General features: G+C 42.3%; 1 protein-coding gene across 2 annotated transcripts in view; it reads left to right on the top strand.

Moving 5' to 3' along the window:
- The window catches only part of eefsec (eukaryotic elongation factor, selenocysteine-tRNA-specific), a 496,741-nt gene that overhangs the window by 140,856 nt on the left and 330,191 nt on the right, over positions 1-25,694 (top strand). For both annotated transcript variants that reach the window (XM_063068244.1, XM_063068243.1), the window contains exon 3: positions 19,669-19,765. In XM_063068244.1, coding sequence (XP_062924314.1) covers positions 19,669-19,765 — 97 coding nt within the window. The remainder of the gene's footprint in view (positions 1-19,668; positions 19,766-25,694) is intronic.

Raw genomic sequence — 25,694 nt, forward strand, 5'->3', positions numbered from 1 at the left:
TGATGGTAGCAATGAGAAGAAGGTGATGGGCGTCCTTAATAATGGACACCACCTTTCTGATGCACCATTCCTTGAAGATGTCTTAGATACAATGGAGGCTATTGCCCATGATGGAGCTGACTAATTTTACAACTTATTTTCTAGATATTACTAGTTAATAGCAAGTGGGCTTCTAACCCTTATCATTCCTCAAATATACCAACCCATTTAGTTTTACGCAGCAGGCCAGGCAGCATCTCTAGCAAGAGGTACAGTCGACGTTTCAGGCCGAGACCGAAGGGTCTTGGCCTGAATCGTCGACTGTACCTCTTCCTAGAGATGCTGCCTGGCCTGCTGTGTTCACCAGCAACTTTGATGTGTGTTGCTTGAATTTCCAGCATCTGCAGAATTCCTGTTGTTTCCATTTAGTTTTAAGCTGGTAAATTGTCACAGGTACCAAAGTACAGTGAAAGTCCTGCATACTGGCCATACAGATTAATTCATTACAACAACATGCGGTATGGTAGCATAGTGGTTAGCACAACACCTTACAGTACAGGCGACATGGGTTCAATTCCCATCGCTGCCTGTAAGGAGTTTGTAGGTTTCCTCCAGATGCTCCAGTTTCCTCCCACAATCCAAAGACGTACCAGTTAATTGGTTAAATGGTCATTGTAAATTGTTCCATTATTAGGCTAGGATTAAAGCTGGGAGTTGCTGGGTGACGTAGCTCAAAGGGCCAGAAGGGCCTATTCCACGCTGTATTGCAATAAATAAAAGATATGTAAATAAAATAGAAGGTAAAGAAAAATATTAAGAGTGCAGAATAAACCATTACAGTGACAGAGAAATTGCAGTACAGGTGACGGTAATATGCAAGATTATAATGAGGTATATTGTGAGGTAATACACAAAACGCTGGAGGAACTCAGCAAGTCAGGCAGCACCTATGGAGAGGAATAAAGAGTCAATGTTTCGGGCTGAGATCCTTCATTAGGACTGGAAATAGAAGGGGGAAGATATCGGAATAAGAAGACGTGGGAGGAGAACAAGCTTGAAGGTGATAGGTGAAGGCAGGTGGGTGGGTGTGGGGGGATAAAGAAAGAAGCTGGGAGGTGATAGGTGGAAAAGGCAAACAACTGAAGAAGAAGAAATCTGATAGGAGAGAAGAGTTGATAATGTGAAAAAGGGAAAGAGGAGAGGAACCAGGGAAGAGGATAGGCAAGTGAGGAGAAGAGGTAAGAGGCCAGAGTGGGGAGATGAAGAGCAAAGGGATTTATTTATTTTTTAATTTTTCTTTCCTATCTTTATCCTCTAGAAACAAAAAAGTGCATTTATATAGCAACAAAAATAGAAAATAGAATGCACTTCATACAAACTGTATCACTGAACCATAGAAGGAGATATTCAGATGCTTGAGTGAATTTACTTGATATACAGTTATTACATAGAACAGTACAGCACAGTACAGGCCTTTCATCCCACGATGTTGTACTAACCTTTTAACCTACTCCAAAATCAATCTAATGCTTTCCTCCCACACAGTCCATCATTTTTTCTTTCATCCACATGTCTATCTAAGTCTCTTAAATCTGACTAAGATATCTGCCTCTACCACCACTCCTGGCAGACACCCTCCACTCTCTGTGTAAAAAATCCTATTTTTGACATCCCTCCTATACTTTCCTCCAGTCACCTCATATTAGACATTTCAGCTCTGAGAAAAAGGCGATGCCTCTCTATCATCTTATGCAACTCTATCGTGATCTCTCACCTTCCTTTGTTCCAAAGAGAAACGCCCTAGCTCGCTCAACCTATTCTCATAAGACATGCTCTCCAATCCAGGCAGAACCCTGGTAAATCTCCTCTGCACTCTCTCTAAAGCTTCCACGTCCTTTCTATAATGAGATGGCACGAACAGAACTGATTCTGATTGCAGTTCTGATTCTGTTCGACCAATGATTTAGTGTTTATTGAAGTTTAAAGTACAAAAGAGAGGCAGAGGAGAGGTTTAAAATCAGAATTCCAGAGTTTATGGCCTTAGGGAGATTAATTGAATGAAGAGCAGAGACTGGAATTGGAGGAGCACAGATCTTGAAAAGTGACCAGGATGGAGGAGCAAGATGGGGCGAGACTGGCTTCTCAGTATGAATAAACATTTAATTTTAAAGTCAAGGTGTTTCCTCTAAACACTGAAGTTTTCATTTTGCAAGCCGACGATGTCTCTGGTTATATTAATGTACCTCTGGATTCCTGCTCCTTATGAAACTGTATTCTGTGTTAAGTTTAGTTTGAAAAATAACCCTGCACTTCTTAACTCTGAAAGAAATTAAATGAAATGCCTGTGGGGCTTGAAGACTCCTGAAGGTATCTGCAGAGATTGAAAGATGTCCTGAAAGCGTTTTCTGTAAGGATATAAAAGATGAATTGTTGTATTGTTCTTGTGATATTGCCATGGTCCTACTGAATTTGCGTGACCAAATGTGCAGAGTTCAAAATTTGTTGTTCTAATTGCCCCTGTAGGGTTCAGTTGAGTTTTTTTTGCCTGTGCAGATGTAGATATCTAATTTATTAATTTACATTTTAGTATGCCCTGCCTGTGGGCAAATGTTGAACTCCAAATAGCCTGTTACATTTGAATAGGTTTGGAATGGAAATGTATTTAGCAATAAGGGATATAATGTTATTTGTGGAATACATCTTGTTTAAATTGCAAGTTAATCCATTTACGTAGTAAATGTCCCCCTTTACTTTCTGGGGTGGGGAATCAATTCTCATGTGCTTTATGTAATGTAACAGTTGTCTTCTCAAGCAAGCCAGCTCTGTTTAATATTTTAGCAAATTTGTAAATTGTGAAGATTTTATGTGGTTATATCCACTTATCATGGCAATTGGTATGAAATAAAAAACAAGGATTAAAACCCAATGATTCTCTTTTAAGTACAAAGTGGCTCTTTCTGTAAACAATTTGTGTATAGTAGTTGAAGCATAAAAATGGCCTTTCTATAAACTATTTACCTATCTGAAGTGTTTAATCCTTTCATTTTTTTTCTTTGACCATGAGTGACATTTTTAATGAGCCAGTTTGTTTTCATGAGCAACCTCTAACACGAAGGAAATTGTTCCCTGCTCCTGTTTGCTTCCTGTGCATGGTGTGGTTGCATCACAACCTGGGATGGGAACACCAATACACAGGAACAGAAAAGGCTACAGAAAGTAGGGCACCATGGTAGTGTAGCAGTTAGCACAACACAATTACACCTTGGTTATACGCTCCTCCTGTGTGCCCCTGCTTTTCCTCCAGGTACTCCAGTTTCCTTCCACAGTTCAAAGACATACTGGTTAGTAGATTAATTTTCCTGTGATTAGGCTAGCGCTGAATGGGTGGCTTGTTGGGCCAGAAGGGCCTGTTCCATGCTGTATCTCTAAATAAATAAAAATAAAATTAAAAAGTGGTGACTCTGGCCCAGTCCATCACAGGCAAAGCCTTGTCCATCAGTGAGCCTGTTTACATGGAGCACTGCCACAAGAAAGCAGCATCCATCATCAAGACCTGCATCATTCAGGCCACGTTTTCTTCTCACTACTCCCAACGGGAGGTACAGGAGCCTCAGGTCTCAAACTAGCAGGTTCAGGAGCAGTTATCATCAGGCTCTTGAAGCGGAACCAATAGCTTCATTCACCCCAACTCTGAACTGATTCCACAACCTATGGACTCACTTTCAAGGACTCAACAACTCATATTCTCAATATATATATCCTTGTTATTATTTTGTTTTTTTCTCTTTTGTATTTACACAATTTGTTGCCTTTTGGATGTTGGTTGCTTCCGTCTTTGTTGTGTACAGTTCTTCACTGATTCTGTAGAGTTTCTTTGTATTTACCGTGAATGCCCACAGGAAAATGAATGTCAGGGTTGTATATGGTGATGTCTATGTACTTTGATAATAAATTTACTTTGAACTTTAACCTTTATGTTTCAATATAATTATTTATGCTTTTAATTTTTGGATGTTCTTCGTTGCACGTTGTGCCCTGACCAACACACCACAGCAGATTCCTAATATTTGTAAATGTACACGGCAAATAATGTTGATCCTTGAGCCTTAACCATTTTGGATTTTTAATGTTTTATTTATTGAGATACAGCACGAAGTAGGCCCTTACAACCCTTCATTCCTGGCTGCCCAGCAACCCCCGATTTAACGCTAGCCTAATCGCAGGACAATTTACAAAGGCCAATTAGTTTACCAATTGGTACATCTTTGGACTGTGAGAGGAAACGGGAGCACCCGGAGGAAACCCACACGGTCATGGGGAGAACGTGCAAACTCTTTACAAACAGCAGTGGGAATTGAACCCAGGACACTGCTACTGTAAAGTGTTGTGCTAACCACTACATTATGTTTTTTGTTCCTGAAAAGCCGGTAACAAAACTAAATTTTCACTTTCACGATTTTCTGTGTTTAAAATATGCAAGCCTTAATGTGTGAGAAAGGCTTTGCTCCTTTTGATGACTTTTATAATAAGGATTAACACGGGGACAACAAATTTTTTTCAAAAGTGTTGCTTCCTCAGAATTTTTTTTTGTTTATGATAGACTGCTTGAAGATGAACACAAATATAATTTCAGACTACCTGTATCACGTAGGAATTTGGAGAAACAACAAATTAACTTTTATTGAATGTAATGTGTTTAATTGCATAATGGTGCTGATGCTTTGCAATAGTTCAACTAAGTAAAAAATATTTTGTTAATGATTTTCATTTATACTCAGTGCCTGAGGCTTCTTGCTTAAGTGTCCAACAATAATTTGCCAGCATTGATGGATTCCAGTTGCCCTGGTATCTTTTCTCCATGACTGCAATGTCCTGATGAAACTTTTCACCATGCTCGTCACGAACAGCACCAAGATTTGCAGGGAAGAAGTCTAAATGGGAATGCAGAAAATGAATCTTTAGTAACATGTTGCATTTCATGGTTTTATATGCTTGAAGCATGCTTTCAACCAGCTGCATGTAGTTTGGTGCACTGTAGATGCCGAGAAAAATTTCAACAACTTCCTTGAATGCCTACCATGTGATTTTCTCCGGTCCCACTAGAAATTCTTCAAGTTGCCTGTCATTGATGACCTGTTTGATTTGTGGGCCAACAAAAATGCTTTCCTTAATCTTGGCATCAGTTATTCTGGGAAGCATCTGTCTCAAATATCAAAATCCTTCATAGAAATTTTTGTGCCTGGTGATAGCAAATTCCATCCTTACAGTCCTGAACCTAATAATTATTATTAAGACCTGTCCTGCCATGCTGCAGCCACGCCACCTAAGCATGTCCAAGCATGCCTGGACAAGATAGGAAACTTTCCAGTTTATTGTAGGCAACATTTTAATTGACTTGAATTATGAATTGAAATAAACATGTTTATTAAGAAAAGGTGCGATATTAGGAAATTTCATGGTGATTTTCATGATCAGTAGTGCAAAATTCATAAGATACACCTAAAGGTATTCAGGAAGCAAAATCTTTGTTATCCAGTGTAATAATTTGAAAATAATTTAACATGTTGAGCATTTAGTCATTAATTTTGCACCAATTTCCAGGTCATGATTACAGAAATAACAATGTAATTATATAATTTTAGTTAAAATTCATGGACTTTGCTATTAGTCTAACTAAAACATGACCTTTTTATTTTAAACAAGAGAAAATCAGCAGATGCTTTAAATCCAAGCACCACACACAAAATGCTGGAGGAACTCAGTAGGCCAGACAGCATCTATGGAAAAGAGTAAACAGTCACTGTTTCGGGCCAAGACCCTTCATCAGGACTGATAGAAGGTCTCAGCCTGAGAAGTCAACTGTTTACTCTTTTCTATAGATGCTGCCTGGCCTGCTGAGTTCCTCCAGCATTTTGTGTGTGTTGCTTTTATTTTAAATCTCATTTTAAAACTTCTTTCTCCTTTGGCACACATATCACATCAGTATAGAGAATGGTTTTTACCTATTTGGAAGGTTCTGTCATGAAGCAAGAAACATCCTTCTCTAAACACACAAGGTTCTGCAGATGCTGGAAATCCAAACAACACACAAAATACTGGAGGTACTCAGCAGGTCCGGCAGCATCTAAAAGGCATCCGTTAGTCTTGCGAGACCATGGATCTGCGCCTGGAAAGTCTTCACTCTCCAGGGCGCAGGCCTGGGCAAGGTTGCATGGAGGACCAGCAGTTGCCTATGCTGCAAGTCTCCCCTCTCCACGACACGGATGTTGTCCAAGGGAAGGGCATTAGGACCCATACAGCTTGGCACCAGTGTTGTCGCAGAGCAATGTGTGATTAAGTGCCTTGCTCAAGGACGCAACATGGTTCCTCGGCTGGGGCTCGAACTCACGACCTTCAGGTCGCTATTCCAATGCCTTAACCACTTGGCCACGTGCCCGGCAGCATCTGTGGAAATGAGTAAACAGTCGATGTTTCAGGTCAAGACCCTGTGATGCACTCAGATATAGTCCAGTCCATTGCAGGCAAAGCCCTCCCCACCATTGAGTGCAGCTACAAGGAGCGCTGTTACAAGGAAGCAACATCCATCATCAAGGACCCCAACGTCCAGACCATGCTCTCTTCTCACTACTACCACACTGTCCAGTTATTACCCTTCAACCATCAGGCTCCTGAACCAGCATGGGTAACTTTACTCACCACAACAATGAACAATTCCACAAGCTGAGGATCCACTTTCAATGACTCTATAACTCATGTTCTCAGTATTATTTACCTATTGATTTATCTATTTATTCATTTTTCATTTGCACTCTGGCTGCTTTTGCACATTGGTTGTTCGTCAGCCTTTACTTATGTAAAGTTTTTCATAAATTCTATTGTATTTCTTTATTTTCCTGTAAATGCAGGCAAGAAATGAATCTAGGAATCAGAATCAGGTTTAATATCGACTGGCATTTTTCATGAAATGTGTTGTTATGTGGGAGTAGTACATTGTAGTGCATAATAAAAACTGTAAATTACAGTAAGGGGTAGATGTACATTTAAAAAGTTAAATAGTGCAAAAAGAGGAGAAAAAGAAGTAATGAGGTAGTGTTCACGGGTTCAAAGTCCATTCAGAAATCAGATGGCAGAGGGGAAGAAGCTGTTCCTGAATCACTGAGTGTGTGTCTGCAGGCTCTTGTACCTCCTCCCTGATGGTAGCAATGAGAAGAAGGCATGACCTGGGTGGTGGGGGCTGCCTTTTTGAGGCATCACTTCTTGGTGCTGGATGCTGGGTGCTGGGGAGGCTGCTGCCCGTGATGAAGCTGTCTAAGTTTGCTGACTGGTAACATATGACAAATTTACTTTGAACTTGACTTTAACTTCAACAGTATCACTCTCTAGAGCTATTCATTATCTGATCAGGCAAGTGTGCTGGGCCTTTCCTGTGAGACTGAGCTTTGCTGCAGCCTGCATCCCACAGCTCTGTTCCACTGGTATTCCCACATTTGGGTGGGTTTTTAACGCCAGATCTCAGGAATTACCTCAGAGTTTGTGGAGAATGTAAGTTTGATCTCACTGTGTGCAACTTCCATTTTTACTCATTCAGCGAATACAGTACTGATGGTAAAGTCACCATTGCTTGTGGACAAGCAGGTGGTGGTGAGTGAATATCTTGGTATTGGTTTATTATTATTGTCACATGTTCCAAGATACAGTGCAAAGTTTGCCTTGCACATTTTTCATACAGATCAGATTATTACACAGTGCACTGAATTTAGAATAAGGTGAAACAATTACAATGCCTACCAAGAGGACCACAACTTTGTCATAGGGTTTGGAGATTTGTGTAGGTCAATGACCCAGAGAGCTATGTTTGCTGGAGTCTGGGCTTTATGCTTTGGTTCTTGGTAGGGTCACCCATGCCAAACAGGTCAAAGGATAGAGGCCAGACTAAGAGTGGTCCATGGGGGGTGGGGGTGGGGGGGTGTTCAGCTCAGGGCCAACAACCCTGACTGGGAAAACAAAATTGTTAGAGAAAGAGCAATGAAGAATCCTTCTACCTCTGAGTGTGATGGTATTGCTGGGACCCGCATGACAGACAGTAGAGCAAACTGGAGGAAGCTACTGATACAGCGAAGGAAGCCCTGAACGCCAGCAGAGATGGAGGACCTGTGTTGCTGCCCAGGAGTGTAATGGGAAATACATAGGTAAATAAAAACAATGCAGAATAAAGTATGAAAGCTGCTGGAAAAGTTTAGTACTGTAGTCTATGTAGTGGAAACAGTTTTCTGTTGTTTGAAAAGATGTGGTATGTAAACACTATCAGTAATTAAATTGTTATATCTTCTGACAGTGTAGTGAATGCCTTGCAAAGATTGAAGTTTACAGTCTAGCTTTACCCACTCTCAAGGACATCTTCAAACACGATACCTCAGGAAGGCACCATCCAAGACATGCCCTCTTCTCCTTAGGGAGGAGGTACAGGATTCTGAAAATCCACACTCAACATTTTACCAACAGCTTCTTCCCCACCTCTATCAGATTTTTGAATGACCTATGAACCCATGAAAAATACCCCACTCATTATTTTGCTCTTTTTGTATTATTTATTTTTATAATATATTCGTATTGCAATTTATACTAATTTTGATGTATTGCACTGTTCTGCTGCTGCAAAACAAAGTTCACAGCATTTGTCACTGATAATAGACCTGATTCTGATTCTGAATTAAATTGTAATTGTGGAAGTAACTAAACCCGATTAACTTAATCGTGTTATTGAGTCATAGAAAAGTACAGCACAGAAATAGGCCCTTTGGCCCATCTAGCGCATGCTTTCATTTGCTTGCTCCCTTTCTTCTTGAGGATATAAAGGAAACCTCGGTGAGTTGCATCAGTGCATTGCTCCAGAACAGAGATGGAGAGAACTCAGCAGGTCAGGGAGCATGCTCATTTTCTATTTCTGTACGTAACTATACACATTTTAGAATGCAAGGAGTTCTCTTGAGATTATGAATGAGCTCTTCTTGGGCTTCAAGTCAAGAACAGATATCAATTACAACTGAAATTTTGATGACAAACTCTGCCATCTTCTTCATGAATATTTCCTGGACATGTCTAGTCCGGTGATATTTATATCCCTGTATTCCATCCCTCCTTATTGGTTAGTCCTCATCCAATCAGATCTCTGCTCTCCCATCTTGTTTACAATCTAATTCCAGTTCTAACTTAGAGTGACACCTCGTCTCTGTTAAAGTTCTTTTCTAGTTTTATTTCAATGGCTTTCTTTACCAGGTGATCCAAAAAGCCATTGGCGCGGCACAGTAGTTTTGTGCCATCGAAGTCAATCCTACGGGCATTGTGAATGCAGCGTTCTGCTACCACTGATTTCTCCAGGTAACCTAAATGGATACACCTCCTGTGCTCCTTGGTGCGGGTTTCCACCGTGTGCCCCGTCTGGCCAATATACACTGCTTTGTATTCACAAGGAATCCTGCAGATACCAGCTGACCTGATCCCAGGTCATCATATACACCGGCAAAGCACTGGAACCTTTTTCTCTTGAGGTTGCTTGCATCCTTTCAACATGCTTATAATAATGCATTAATCTGTTGGGTCCTCCGAGAGGACCACAACCTTGTATAGGGTTTGGAGGCTTGCATGCCTCAGTGACCTGCGCAGCTAAGTTGACTGGAACCAGGACCTTGTGCTTTGACTCTGGGTAGGGTCACCCACGCCTAACAGGTCAAAGGGTAGAGGCCAGACTAAGAGTGTTCCACCGGTCCTTGGGGGTTCTGTTCAGGACTAACAAACCTGACTGGTGAAAAAAAACTTACTGAAACAGCAATGAAGAATCCTTCTATATCTGTGTGTGATGGTGTTCCTGACACTCCACCTGGGACTTGCATGACTGGAATGAGTGAAAACCGAGAGGACCCCTGAAGGGTGGAGGAAACATGGGGGACCAAAGACAACTTTGTGCCGTACCGTAGAGCCAGAAATGAGGACCCTAAACCACACCTGGGGCACAGTATAGAAGATGGCCAAGGACAGAGATGTAAGACCTTCATTGCAGCCTAAATGCCAGCAGGTAACAAGCAGGACTCTGCAGGCAGCCCAGGGCATCTGTGGATGTGAACTTCCCACTATTCAGGACACTTACAAAGATAGGTGTGTAAAAAGGACCCGAAGGATCATTGGGGTCCAGGGTCACCCCAACCACAAACTGTTCCAGTTGCTACCATCCGGGAAACAGTATTGCAGCATAAAAGCCTGGGTTAGCTTCTTCCACCAGGCCATCAGACTGATTAATTCATGCTGACACAACTGTATTTCTATGTTATATTGACTGTCCTGTTGTACATATTATTTATTATAAATTACTATAAATTGCACATTGCACATTTAGATGGAGACGTAACATGAAGATTTTTACTCCTCATGTATATGAAGGATGTAAGTAATAAAGTCAATTCAATTCAAAGCAGTGAGTATGTAATCTGTTGTGTATGCATATGTACCTAACCTGGTGTCATCTAGCAACACACACAAAATGCTGGAGGAACTTAGCAGGTCAGGCAACGTCTATAGAGAGAAATAAACAGTCGATGTTTCGGACCAAGACCGTTCATCATTCTCTTCGACTGACGAAGAAACCCTTTATTCCCCTCAATAGATGCTGCCTAACCTGCTAAATTCCTCTAGTACTTTGTGTGTGATGCTCTGGATGTCTGGCACCTCCAAAATATCTTGTGTTCATCCATTCTCCAGTATTTTGCTTTATTTTCCTGTCCTTGGCCAGGTTTTTTTATGTTGCTTCTTGACTCCTAGCAAAGTTTATCAATCAAGTCTGGAGTTCATGACCTATTAGTAGAATATAGTTGGAAATTATCGAATTAAACTCTGTTGTACTTATTAATGTTCAATTCTTTCACTCTAATATTTTATTGTTCTTCTTCCACAAATCCACCATAGTGATGGAGAATGCACACAGACCCCCAAGTGCTGAACATTGTGTCTCGTTGCACTCAGAAATGTTCCCTCAGAGCAGTAGTCTTTGTGGTAGGGATCACTCTTAGGTAATTAGATGCACACTAAAGACTCAGTGTCAGCCGCTGGTTGTGTGAAGTGTGGAAGTACTCATTGAAATGGTTCTCTATGCCGCCAATTAAGTACAGACTTATAATTTTCCTGTCTGTGTTTCTTCAGAAAAATGTTTTTCAGAATCATGGAGTCATAGAGCACAACATCACAGAAACAGGCCCTATTGGCCCATCTAGTTCATGCTGAACTATTATCTGCCTACGTCCATTGACCCACACCTGGACTGTAGCTCTCCATGCTGTTCCCATCCCTGTTTGAATCGATTTGCTTCTGGAATTTTGCAAAGCTTTGAAGCCTTGTATTTCTAAGTGACTGAGCTCGAATTTAGTCGCATCTCTTTATCACCACAAAAAGCAGGTGTTCCCAAACTTTGGGTAAATGGACCCCTTGCTTTATGGTATCAGTCCATAGCATAAAAAAGTTTGGGATCCCCTGACCTAAAGGATCATGGATATGGCTGAGGGGGTTGGACAATTTAGATGATGATACAAATATGTATTCCTTGTTGCTACAACATGGAAAAGTACTTTATAGAAGTTGAGAGATGGACCTAATGATCAAAATTCACCCTTTGAATCTCTTTCACACTTATCTAAAGGTCATAAGTTCAATCCGAGAGGGAACAATTTAATAGAACTTGAGGGGCAACGTTTTTTTTACATGAAGGGTTGTATCTGTGTGGAATGAGCTGCCGGAGGAAGTGGTTGAGGCAAGTACAATAGCAGCTTTTAAAACACCGATGAACAGGTGCATGGATTGGAAAGATTTTGAAGGTTACAGGCCAAATGGGGACTAGCTTTGATAGGATAGCTTGGTCAGCATGGACCAGTTGGGCCGAAGAGCCTCTTTCTCTGTGTATTAACTCTACAACTCTATATCAAAGAAAAACCAAAGATGTTTCGTAACTACAATAAGAACATGAAGGTAACAAAGGTAAGTAGACTCTGTTAAGGATCAAAATGGCACTTGATGAAGGAGAATACTGTCCTAACAAAAGGGAAACATAATGCAGATATTATGAAGAGGTTTTATGAAATATTGAATGAGATCATCATCATCATTTTATGCTGCTGTCTTGTGATGTGGGTGATCAAGGTCCCATGACCATGATTGTTCTTGGCAAATTTTTCTACAGAAGTGGGTTGCCATTGCCTTCTTCTGGGCAGTGTCTTTACAGTCGGGTGACCCCAGCCATTATCAATACTCTTCACAGATTGTGTGCCTGGCATCAGTGGTCGCATAACCAGGACTTGTGATAAGCACTAGCTGCTCATACGACCATCCACCACCTCCTCCCATGGCTTCACATGACCCCAACTGGGGGGCTAAGCAGGTGCTACACCTTACCCAAGGGTGACCTGCAGGCGAGTGGAGGAAAGGGGCACTTTTTACCTTTAGTAGTGATGTATTGCCATACTGCCACTCAATTAGAGGAAATGCACATAATAAAAAAATCATTACTAACGAGTTTAACACTTATGAATGGAAAATTCCAGGCTTTTAACCAAGAGCCAGGAAGGAAATTGCAGAGGGTGTGACCATCACTTTCCAATCTTCCCTTGCTGCAGGAGTGGTACCAGAGGATTAGTGGACTGATAGTGTGGCCCTGTTGTACCAAAAGAGAATAATTCAATTCCAGTTAGTTTAATATTAGTAAGCAAATTATTGACCCAGTTCTAAGGGCCAACCTTAATTTATATGTGTACAAATTCCTCGGGGACAGTCAAGTGTGGACCTGTTAAGTGAAATTTAAACTTCAAAATAAATTTATTATCAAAGTGTGTATCTGTTACCATACACTACTTCCAGATACATTATATAGAATAAAGGCATCCGTTAATCTTGCGAGACCATGGATCTGCGCCTGGAAAGTCATCACTCTCCAGGGCGCAGGCCTGGGCAAGGTTGTATACAAGACCGGCAGTTGCCCATGCTGAAAGTCTCCCCTCTCCACGACACTGATGTTGTCCAAGGGAAGGGCAAGGTCCGATACAGCTTGGCACCAGTGTCGTCGCGGAGCACTGTGTGCTTAAGTGCCTTGCTCAAGGACATAACACGCTGCCTCGGCTAGGGCTCGAACTCACGACCTTCAGATTGCTAGTCAAATGCCTTAACCAGTTGGCCATGTGCCCACACAGATACATTATCTTGCAGGCATTTACAGGAGAAGTAAGGAAATACATTAGAATCTATGAAGAACCATAGAGAAACAAAGATTATCAACGAACGTGTAACGGATGACAAACTGTGTGCAAATAATAAAAAATAAAACCGAGAACATGACTCTGTAAGGAATCCTTGAAAGTGAATTTGTAGATCGTAGAAGCAATGATGAGTGAAGTTATTCACACTAGTTCAGGAGCCTGGTGGATGAGGATAATAGTTTGCATCTGAATGATCGCTTCGTCTGCTATGGAGGGGCCACTGCACAGGATCGGAAAAAGCTGCAGAAAGTTGTAAACTCAGTAAGCGTTAACATGGGCACTAGTCTCTCCAGCAACGAGGACATCTTCAAAAGGCGATTAACTCAGAAAGGTGACATCCATCATGACTGACCCCCATCACACAGGACATGCCCTCTTCTCATTGCTACTAGCAAGGAGGAGTTACAGGAGCCTGAAGGCACACAGTCAATGTTTCACGAATATTCCACTCTACCATCAGATTTCTGAATGGGCATTGAACCCATGAACACTTCCTCAGTACTTTCTTTCCTCTCTTTTGCGCTACTTATTTATTTTATTAAACTGTATATGCTTCTTATTGTAATTTATACTCTTTTATTATGTACTGCTGCCACAAAACAACAAATATCACTACATATGTCTTTGATATATTAAACCTGTTACTGATTTTGAGGTTGTGGAGGTAGATGAAGAGATTGTGGAGGTATTAGTAATGATCTTTAAAGAATTACCAGATTACCAAGGACTGTCATTCTACTCTTTCAGAAGGGAAGGAGGCAGAAGAAAAGAAATTATAAACCAGTTAGCCTGACTTCGGTGGTTGGGAAGATGTTGGAGTCCGTTATTAAGGATATGTTTTCAGAGCACATGGAGGCACATGATAAAATAGGCCAAAGTCAGTATGGTTTCCTGAAGAGGAAATCTTGCTTGACCTATCCGTCAGAATTCTTTGAGGATATAATAGGCAGGATAGACAACGAAGAAGCAGTGGATGTTTTTTATTTGGATTTTCAGAAGGCCTTTGACAAGGTGCCACGTATGAGGCTGCTAAACAGAAAATGAGCCCATGGTATAACAGGAAAGATACTAACATGGATAAAGAATTGGCTGATTGGCAGGAGCAAAGAGTTGGGTTGGTTCCTGTGATTAGTGGTATTCCACAGGAGTCTGTATTGGGGTTGCTTCTTTTCATGTTATATATCAATAACAGAATTGTGGCCAAATTTACAGACGATACAAAAGTAGAATGGAAGGGCAGGTAGTGTACAGGAAGCAGGGAGTCTGTCGAAGGTCTTTGACAGATGTGGAGAATAGATAAAGAATATTGTATAGGGAAGTGTATGGTCATGCACTTTGGTAGAAGGATTAAAGGCATGCACTCTTTTCTAAGTGAGGAGAAAACCTCGTCAATAGTCAAGAAGGACATGCTCTCTTCTCATTGCTACTATCAAGGAGGAGGTGCAGGAGCCTGAAGGCACACATTCAATATTTCAGGAACAGCTTCTTCCGCTCTACTATCAGATTTCTGAATGAACATTGAACACATGGACACTTCTTCAGTATTTTTTCTCTCTTTTGTACTGCTTATTTAATATATTTTATTTTAAACTGTCTTAAACTTTAAACTTTCTGAAGGGATTGAGGCATGTAAGGCTCCCTGCCCCCATTCTAATGACTTCCTACAGGAGCACCTTTGAGTGTCCTGTCTGGATGCATCATTCTGTGGTATAGAAGCTGCAAGACTCTGGACCACAAGACCCTACAGAGGAGAGTAAAAAACACCGAGAGAATCGCCTGGGTCTCTCCCCATCCCCCCTCCCCATTTGTGACATTTACTGGGAGCATTGTAGACAAAAGGACTGAAGCACTGTTGAGGATCCCTACCACCCATCTCAAAATCTCTGTGACCCATTACCGTTAGGAAGGAGGTACAGGAGCATCAGGACTAGGTCTGTCAGGCTGGTTAACAGCTTCTACCCTCAGGCTGTGAGACTAATGAATACCCTGCTACCACCAGGGTCTTTTCACTAGGGCAGCAAGCTGTTTACTGTTTTCCTGTGCTGTGCACTACTTGCATTTTGAATTATACTCATTTATGGTAATATTTTGTTTTATGTGCTGTGTGTGATATGTTTTGTGGGTGCACTGTGGTCTGGGGGAACGTTGTTTCATTTGGTTGTAAATATGTACAGTCAGATGACAATAAAATTGATCCAGAACTTTCATATACTGTGTTGTTTCTTTTCAAATGAAAGGCTGAGGGTTGGGGGCTGAGTATAAGAAGAATACACACTAACTATATCTACCCTCACCTCAGGCAGTACGGTAGCATAACAGCTTTACTGCTCCTGTGATCGGAAATTGGAAGACTGGTGTTCAATTCCCGTCGCTGTCCATAAGGAGTTAGCACATTCTCCCTGGAACTGTGAGGATTTCTTTTGGGGGCTCCTGGCAGTGGAAGCGTAGACTGCCCCCAGCATACCTCCCTGTTGTGTTGGTCATTGATGTAAAGCGATGCATTTCATTGTATTTCGATGTACACGTGACAAATAAAACTAATCTTCAATCTTTGAGAGGAACAAGTATGCAATTTACTCCCATGTAATCACACTTAAGGAAACAGTTGTAAGGAACACTGTAGCAGAGAGGTTTGGGGAGGGAATCCCAGAGCTTAAGGCTTTGGCAGCTGAACGTACGGCCACCTGCAGGGAAGTGATTACATTCAGGGTTCCTTAGGGGGTCACGTATGGAGGAACACAAATATCCTGGAATGCTGCTGTGATGGATGAGATTACAAATTTGAAGAGGGAGTGAGAGATCTGAAGGCAAGGATGAAACCTTAAAAGTCATGGTGTTTTGTAATCAGAACGCGGTGAAGCGTGAGTGATAGGGGACAAGAGTGGGTGGGATCCACGTCACAGGTAGCTGAGTTTCGTGGAGAGTTAGGAAGAGGAAGGCCACCCACAAGAGAGTCCGCATAATCAAATTGAAGAAGCGTAGGCAATCTTCCCTGTTATAATGTGCATTTTCTCAGAGGGGGAAAGGAATTACTCCATTTTACAACATGTGTTTTCATTTTTTTCACTTAATATTTAATGCGATTGTAAATGGTCCTCTGACATTATGACCTCAGTGGTTGAAAATGACAGAAATGCTTCAAAGCCTAATCAGAACCTGTTATCCTTCGTTCTGGCAATCTTCAGATCCGACATCCAGGAAAATATTGCATAAGGTTGGAAGAAACCTGGCATCTGTCACACACTTTAATCAACTCCTTATTAAACTATAAAGTTATCTGCCTGCATTGAATGACAAACACTTTTCAATTAGTTGTTTTCAGATACTGAATCTCTCCGTGAAGTCTGGTTCTTTTAAGAAAAAGTATGTGACTGTAAAAACGCAAACACGAGGAATTCTACAGATGCTGGAATTTCAAGCAACACACATAAAAGTTGCTGGTGAACGCAGCAGGCCAGGCAACATCTCTAGGAAGAGGTACAGTCGACGTTTCGGGCCGAGACCCTTTGTCAGGACTAACTGAAAGAAGAGCTAGTAAGAGATTTGAAAGTGGGAAGGGGAGGGGGAGATCCGAAATGATAGGAGAAGACAGGAGGGGGAGTGATGGAGCCAAGAGCTGGACAGTTGATTGGCAAAAGGGATATGAGAGGACCATGGGACAGGAGGCCCAGGGAGAAGGAAAAGGGGGAGGGGGGGAAGCCCAGAGGATGGGCAAGGGTTATAGTGAGGGGGACAGAGGGAGAAAAAGGAGAGAGAGAAAAAGAATGTGTGTATATAAATAAATAACGGATGGGGTATGAGGGGGAGGTGGGGCATTAGTGGAAGTTTGAGAAGTCAATGTTCATGCCATCAGGTTGGAGGCTACCCAGACGGAATAGAAGGTGTTGTTCCTCCAACCTGAGTGTGGCTTCATCTTTACAGTAGAGGAGACCGTGGATAGACATATCAGAATGGGAATGGGATGTGAAATTAAAATGTGTGGCCACTGGGAGATCCTGCCTCCCTCACCACCATTCAGGACCCCAGACAGTCCTTCCTGGTGAGGCGACACTTCACCTGTGAGTTGGCTGGGGTGATATACTGCGTCCGGTGCTCCCGATGTGGCCTTCTATATATTGCAGATATCCCACCTCTCCCGGAAGTTCCGGGAGTCTCCCACATATTAATCGTGGCTCCCTGATGCCTGCAAATTATATGCAATATCACGGAAATCAATTTTTTTGAGAGCAAGAGAGCGCGAGAGAGAAAGCAAAAGAGAAAGCGCGAGAGCGACCACGAGAGCAAGCGAGAGAGAGAAAGCAAGTGAGATAGAGAGAGAGAGAGAGCGTGCGCATGCGCGAACGATGGGAGAATGTTCCAAAAAAAGAAAATATAAAATGTACATCACCCCAGAATACCCTAATTGTACCCCTGCCTAATAGGGGTCAAAATAATGACAGTGTTGCTCGCTGCACTGTTTGCAACAGTGACTTTTCTATTCCCATGGTGGGTTAAGACTGTAAAAGACATGTTGAGGTGAGTTTAACAGGTGTCATTCGTTCATTAGCATAGCTAATGTTATTTAAACTAGCTGGCTGGCTGCTAAGGAGCTACTCTATTGCAGACATCCCACCTCTCCCGGAAGTCTCCCACAAATTGATGGTGCTACCTCCCTGAAATGAGTTTTTGCAGGGTGGGATGTCCGATATTGACGAGACCCAACGCAGACTTGGGAGATCGTTTCTCTGAACACCTACGCTCTGTCCGCCAGAGAAAGCAGGATCCTGCAGAAGTGCCTAGGCCCGAAACGTCGACTGTTTATTCATTTCCATAGGTGCTGCCTGACCTGCTGAGTTTCTCCAGCATTTTGTGTGTTGCCCTGGATTTCTAGCATCTGCAGAATTTCTCGTGTTTATGAAAGATAGCTGTCTCCTTCAAAGCAAACTTTAGTCCCAGTGCTTTTCCCAGCCTGACCTAGAACTTGCAATTACTTCCACATCCAGTCTAACCCATTGTTATAGAAAGAATGATATTAAATGGCCGATTAATTTGTTTGAGTGTGAACCAACAAATATTAATGGAAGGGCACAGAGGAGAATAGAGAATTTTGAAAATTAAAGACCACTGAAAATACCAGTTGAGGTCTCTAGATACTGTTTTTAATGTTAGTAACTTCTCAGCTGTGCCAATTTACCAGGACACTTTGCATCTATTCAAAGGAGAAATAGATTAGATATAACCCTAGCTCTTGCCTATGTTCTGATAAATATTACCTTGACACCTTGTAAGGTGATCACCTTTGGCTCAAGATCTTGTGTGTATGTCTGATTGAAGCAAATTCCCTCACCCCCTCTCTTCAAGAACAGGATTGTGGTAGCATAGCGGACAGTGTAACGCTATACAGATTTAGTTTCAATTACCACTGCTGTCTACAAGGAGTTTATACATTCTCCTCGTGAATGTGTGAGTTTCCTCCGGGTGATCTAGTTTCTTCTAACACTCTAAAGAGGCGTACAGTGTGAGTTAAGTTTAGTGAGTTGTGGACATGCTACATTGGTGCCAGAAGCATGTGACACCTATTGGCTGCCCCTAGCACATCTCAGATTGTGTTGTTCGTTGGCGCAAACAATGCTTTTCACTGTATGCTTTGATGTTTCAATGTACATAAAAGAAATATTTTATTTTTTAGAATTGATGCCAGGGTAGATATGACAAATAAAGCTAATCTTATATTTTTTTACAGTCTGTGGCAGTGTAGAAGCTGTTGAGGCCTCCGTTGGCAGGGTTAGGCAGCAGTGCAGTACCATGTGGAGAGCAAGCTGTTGCCTGTGCAGCAGGCTCCCCCTCTCCATGCAGCTGATGAACCCAAAGGAACAGCAGGGATCAATACAGTTTGGTACCAATGGCATTGCAGGAGTTGCTGATCAGCATTGAACACAATGTAGGACTGCCTTAGGAACTCCAGCTCTGGATTTTTCCTTGGGGTTTATTCCCGAAGCCTATACCCTGTGTGGGTATAGCCACAAGCAATGGAGGTTTGATTTCAGAGTTTTCCTTCTCCTAGATGAGCTGCCAATCAGAGCTGACACGTGCCCTCTGCTCAAAGCAATGGGTTTTAAGGCTCCAGTAACCCACCTTTGTCCCTGCTCCTGTCAGTAGAAAAGGTTCTGCTGGGCTTTGTTGCTATGATACATGTAAAGGCCAGGAGCTGGACTTGGTTGTCAGAGGCTATTTGAAACACACGTCATTGGGAGCACTTAATAGGAAGTGGGAGTTAATCCCCATTACCACCCCCGGCTATAACAACCTGAAGGAACCCTGCACTGCAGGGTAGCAGCAGTGCTGTATTAAAATATAAACGAACAAATCCTCAATTTCCTTCCTGCTGTAAGAGAGTTGGCACTTGTGATTTGTTTTGCAGGTTTAACGGGTGTCCCATCATTCCTGTTGCTGCCAAGCCTGGAGGACCAGATGCTCCAGAGACAGGGACTCCACAAGGCATTTCAGAGCTCATTGAGGTAAGCATCACCTCCACTCACTGACTCAGCAAGGTTGTGGGATGAGAGAGCTGGCACTGTGATGAAACGAAGGTAGTTTATTCTTTATGATTCGACTAGAGAGAGGGCTCAGATGGGAAGGATTTTCCCTACAAGATTGTCTTTCAGTTTGCATGGTCACCGATTTCATAATGAAATGTCTTACTGCTGTAATAAAAGTTCAAAGAAACCTTTCAGTATATCCCTGAGGCAACTAGCAAATTGTCCCTCATGAAAACAGTTCCTAGACTTATAAAATATAAAATTAGTGACTTCTAGGTTCCCTTTCTCCTCTGCCCATGTATTGAATCTCTCTTCTGTACACTGATTGCATTCAGAAGTGTAGAAAATATTAGAGAAACTGTTTGTATGGTAAGGCCCTCCAATGGTTGAGGTCGATTAGGGATATTGTGACCTAGCTGTTCTACGTAATACACAACTCAGGGCAGTATGATATGGAGAGCAAGCTGTTGCCCATGTAGCAGACTCCCCCTCTCCAAGCAGTTGATGAATCCAAAGTAAAGGCAGAGACATTTACAGTTTGGCACCAGCAGTGTTGCAGGAGTTGCCAGTCAGCTTTGAACTCAAAGTACGAATTCCTTAGAGACTCCAGCTCTGGATTTTTGCTTTGAGTATACTCCCAAAGCCTTCCCCATGAGTGGGTATAGCCGCAAGGTAGCAGAGGTTTGAGATCAGAGTTTTCCTTCTTCCAGATGGGGCTTGTCAGCCTGAAGTGACTGGTTTTAAAGCTCCAGTGGCCTGACTCTGCACCTTCTTCTGTCAGTAGAAATGGTTCTGCCAGGCTTAGTAGCTAAGCCACATGAAGGCCAGGAGCTGGACTTGGCAGTCAGAGGCGACTTGAGATACATACCTTTGGGAGCATTTTTATAAATAGTGGGAGCTTGTCCCCCATTACCACCCCGGTAAAGAATGTGCTTGTATGGAGGATGGGATTAAAAGAGTGGCCGCTTGAAATGTGCTGGAAGTAACCAGAAATAATCCGGCAGGACACAATGGACAAGGATTGGCATTGGGAATCAGCACCCTTCACCCTGGGTATCTCTGCAGCGCTTGATATTGTTAATGGGATTCAGGAGAGCAGTCAGTGCAATGCTTTACAGTGCCAGTGACCCGGATTCAATAGCCATCGTTGTCTGTGAGGAGTTTGCACGTTCTTCCCATTACTGTGGGGATTTTGTCTAGATGCCCCGGTTTCCTCCCGTGTTCTAGAGACGTACTGGTTAGGACTGTGAAGGTAAGTTGTAGGCATGCTAGTTGGTGCCAGAAGCATGGTGACACTTGATTGCCCCAGCACATTCTTGGACAGTGTTAGTGACATTTCATTGTATGTTTTGAGGTTTCCATAGGAGATAGGAGCAGAAGTGATTCATTTGGCCCATCCTGTTCTGCCATTTGATCATGGCTGATCTATTTTCCCTCTCAACTGCATTCTCCTGCCTTCTCCCCATAACCTTTCACGCCCCGACTAATCAAGTACCTATCAACCTCTGCCTTAAATACATAATGAACTGGCTTCCACAGCCGCCAGTGACAATGAATTCTACAGATTCACCACCTTCTGGCTAAAGAACTTCCTCCTCATCTCCATTCTAAATGGACATCCCTCTATTCTGTGCCCCCGGTCCAAGATTCCCCCACTATAGGAAACATCCTCTCCACATCTACTCCATATCTAGGCCTTTCAACATTCATTCAGTCTTTCAATGAGATCCTCCCTCATTCTTCTAAATTCCAGTGAGTACAGGCCCAGAGCCACTAAATGCTCCTCATACGATAACCCTTTCATTCCCAGAATCTTTCTAGTGAACCTCCTCTGGATCTTTTCCAATTTCAGCACATCCAAAATTGCTCAGAATATTTCGTGAGGCATCACCAGGGCCTTATACAGCCTTAGTATTGCATCCTTACTTTTCTATTCTAGTCTTCTTGAGCTGTGCCTAGCCATATAGTCATGGGTGTAGAGAGCGTGGAGCAGTGGGCTAAGCACACGTCCCTGAGGTGCGCTAATGTTGATTGTCAGCAAGGTGGCGATGTTATTTCCAATCCACACAGATTGTGGCCTTCTGGTTAAGAAGTCAACGCTCCAGTTGCAGAGGGAGGTACAGAGGCCCAGGTTCTGTAGCTTTTCGATCAGAACTTTAGGAATAATTCTGTTAATCACTGAGCTGTAGGGAATAAATAGCATCTGACATAGGTAATTGTATTGTCCAGGTGATCCAAGGCCACACAAAGAGCCATTGAGATCGTGTCCACCATAGACCTGTTGTAGCAATAGGCAAATTGCAGTGGATCCAGGTCCTTGCTGAGGCATGTGATGATTCTAGCCATGACCAACTTCTCATAGCATTTCATCACTGTAGATGTGAGTGCTACTGGACAATAGTCATGAAGGCAGCTCACACTGCTCTTCTTGGGCACTGGTATAATTGTCGCTCTTTTGTCGCTGGTGGAAACTTCTGAATGCAGCAATGAGAGATTGAAAATGTCCCTGACGGTGGGGAGGCTTATGCCTGTGATGGAGCTGCGTCTTTTTCAGTCTTGTGCGTTGGACCTTCACACCCAAGAGTGATGCAACCAGTCAGAATTCTCTCCATGTCACATTTCTTTATCCTTGTGAGCAAGTAGAAATGCTGGCAAGCTTTCTTGGCTGTAACATCTATGTGCTTGGACTAGGACATTGGCAGTAAGTTGCTATGGCATATATATTTAAAGGAACAGGAAGATCTTTATAAATATGAATATTTCGTTATACCTATAGCTCCATATGACAATAACTCTATATAAGAAATATTTGTTGGGTTAGTCTTCTCAATTTGAAACCACCTAGGCCCAGCCATTTGAGTGAAACTCTGGTGCAAGCCTGATGTGATCTGGTACTTGTGGAATAACAGACCCAGCGCTGTTGATGGACAAAGTTCAAAGTAATCTAAGTACATATATGTAACCATATACAACCCTGAGATTCATTTTCTTTTGGGTATACTCAACAAATCTAAAGAATAATAACTATAACAGAATTAATGAAAGACCGCCCAACTGGGGTGTTCAACCAGAGTGAAGAAGACAACAAACATTACAAATGCAAAAAGAAAAGCAATAATATAAATAAGTAAGCAATAAATATTGATAACTTGAGATGGAGAGTCCTTGAAAGTTAGTCCATAGCTTGTGGGAACATTTCAAAGATGGAGCAAGTGAAGTTGAGTGAAGTTATCCCCTTTGGTTCAAGAGCCTGATGGTTGAGGGGAAATAACTGCACCTGAACCGGTTGGTACAAGTTCTGAGGCTCCTGTACCTTCTGCTTACTGGCAGAAGTGAGAAGAAAGCATGTCCTGGATGGTGGGGATCTCTGATAATGGATGCTGCTTTCCAGCGACAGTGTTTCATGTCGATGTGCTCAATGGTGGGGAGAGCTTTACCCATGATGGACTGGGCCACATCCACTACTTTTTGCAGGATTTTCCATTCAGGGGCATTGGTGTTTCCATACTATGCTGTGATGCAGCCAGTCAATATACTCTCCACCACACATCTATAGAAGTTAGTCAAAGTTTTAGACATCATGCTGAATCTTCGCAAACTCCTAAGGAAGTAGAGGTGCTGCCGTGCTTTCTTCATAATTGTCCTTGTGCACAGTGCCCAGGACAAGTCCTCCAAAATAATAGCACAGAGGAATTTAAAGTTGCTAACCCTCTTCACCTCAGATCCTCCAATGAGGACAAGGATAGAGTATAACAATAAATATCACAAAATAGTTCAGTCTCACTGAGATTCCATGGAATAATAAATGCAGGAAATTCTTGAAATACTCATCCGGTCAAACAGCTTCTGTGGAAAGAGAAACAGAATTAACAATTCACATTGATGATCTTTTCATTTGAGTTGGACAATAAAAGGCCAACTTTAAGCTGCAGAGGCAGAGGAGGAGGCATCGGGAGGAATGAAAGATAAACATTGACTGTTTATTCTCTCCATGGATGCTGCTTGACTTCTGAGATCCTCCACTCTTTTGTGCATGTTGCTCGTAATTTGTGTTTAGGTGCTTTGGAATGCCTAGTATGATGCTGAGGAATTAAAACTGATCCTACACTTGGAGCTGATGGGGGAACTGTGATGCCATTAAACTCAGTGTGCATGAAGAGTCAAGGCACAGGAATGTTACTTATGTTAAATTATTGTACTTCCGTTTAATGCTTTTAATTATTTCTGTATGTTTCTAATTAATAAAAACTCTATAAAATAAAATAATTTAGCTCATTCCCAGCTTTTCCCTGCTAAGCACTTCCAGGTGGGCTCAGGGGTTAGGGACCTCTGCCTGATGCTTCCTGAGGCCCAGTTGGCATCTTGCTGTGGGATCAGAGGTCTGGATGGTCAGTGAGTCTGATCCTCCACATATGACTCAGGGATGTGTTGGTGCATTGCATTTCTGCTTAGCAAGCCAATTCAACATGATTTGACACAGTAATCTCAATTTTTAATTTTCATAAATGCAAGAGGTTCTGCTTTTGCTGAGAATCTGGAGCAATACACACAAAATGCTTTACAAACTCGGCAAGTCAGGCTGCATCTGTGGAGAGAAGTAAACAGGTAATGTTTTGGGAGTGTTGTTGAAGGGTCTCGGTCCAAAGCATCAACTGTTAATTTTCCTCCATGGATGCTGCCCTGACCTGCTGAGGTCCTCCAGCATTTTGTGCGTGTTACTCGAGACTTCTAGAATCTCTTGTGTTTATGATTTGCTCAAGAATAATATGGGTATTTTGTTCAGAAATCTGATGGCGGAGGGGAAGAAGCTGTTTCTGAATCACTGAGAGTGGATCTTTAGGGTCCTCTACCCTCCTCTCTGCTGATAGTGATGAGAAGAGGGACCTGGTAGTGAGGGACCTTGATGATGGATGCCGCCTTCTTAAGGGACTCTGATACAATTAAATTAATTATACTATCAGCAGTGTTTTGGGAGCCCAAACATATAGCCAAGCAAGATAGGCAGACGGAGCTAGGATACTGAGTGATCTGCCCTGGCTCTTCTGCAAGTCTACTTTTAGAAAGAATGAATTTGTATTTGCATTCCCGTGTGTTTGAGCTGTGTTAACATTCACTGTGATACTTTAATGGAATTTAAGTGGCCTCTTCCATCAGAGACAAGGTACAGGAGCCTGAAGACACATACCTAACACTTCCTCCCCTCAGTCATCAGAATTCTGAACAGACAATGAACCCATAAACACTGCTTCATTATTTTTGCTCTCTTTTTGCACTACTTATTACGTACATATTCGGGTGACGGGTTGGAGATACGTCGCAACCAAAGGAGGTGCAAGGTGCTCCTTCCCTCCGCTATCCTGTAGGCAACTCTGTTTCCGAAATGACGTTCATTCAGCTGACTGAAAAGTACATGAAGGTCAAGTATTCGGAGGACACACTACAATCAACAGCACACTGATGATGTCTCCTTGAAAAGTTTGCAAGTAAATTGCCAAAGTAGAAGAACCCAACCACCAACCAACGGTGGTACACATCTTCTCAATTATGTCCATATTAATGTCTTATTGTAATTTAGATTATGAGAACACTCTGTCCTCTTTTATTGTCATTTAGAAATGCATACATGCATTAAGAAATGATACAATATTTCTCCAGAGTGATATCACAGAAAACGGGACAAACCAAAGACTAACACTGACAGAACCACATAATTATAAAATATAGTTACAGTGGTGCAAAGCAATACCATAATGTGATGAAGAAAAACCATGTGCACGGTTAAAAAAAAAGTCTCAAAGTCCCCGAGGCAATCGACTCCCAAGTCCCTGATAGCAGACGGCAAAAGGGAGAAACTCCCTGCCATAAACCTCCAGCCACCGTGAACTTGCCGATACCTTGGAAGCAGCCG

Source organism: Mobula hypostoma, chromosome 15 (genome assembly GCF_963921235.1).
Source record: "Mobula hypostoma chromosome 15, sMobHyp1.1, whole genome shotgun sequence".
In the NCBI taxonomy this organism is placed as follows: domain Eukaryota; kingdom Metazoa; phylum Chordata; class Chondrichthyes; order Myliobatiformes; family Myliobatidae; genus Mobula; species Mobula hypostoma.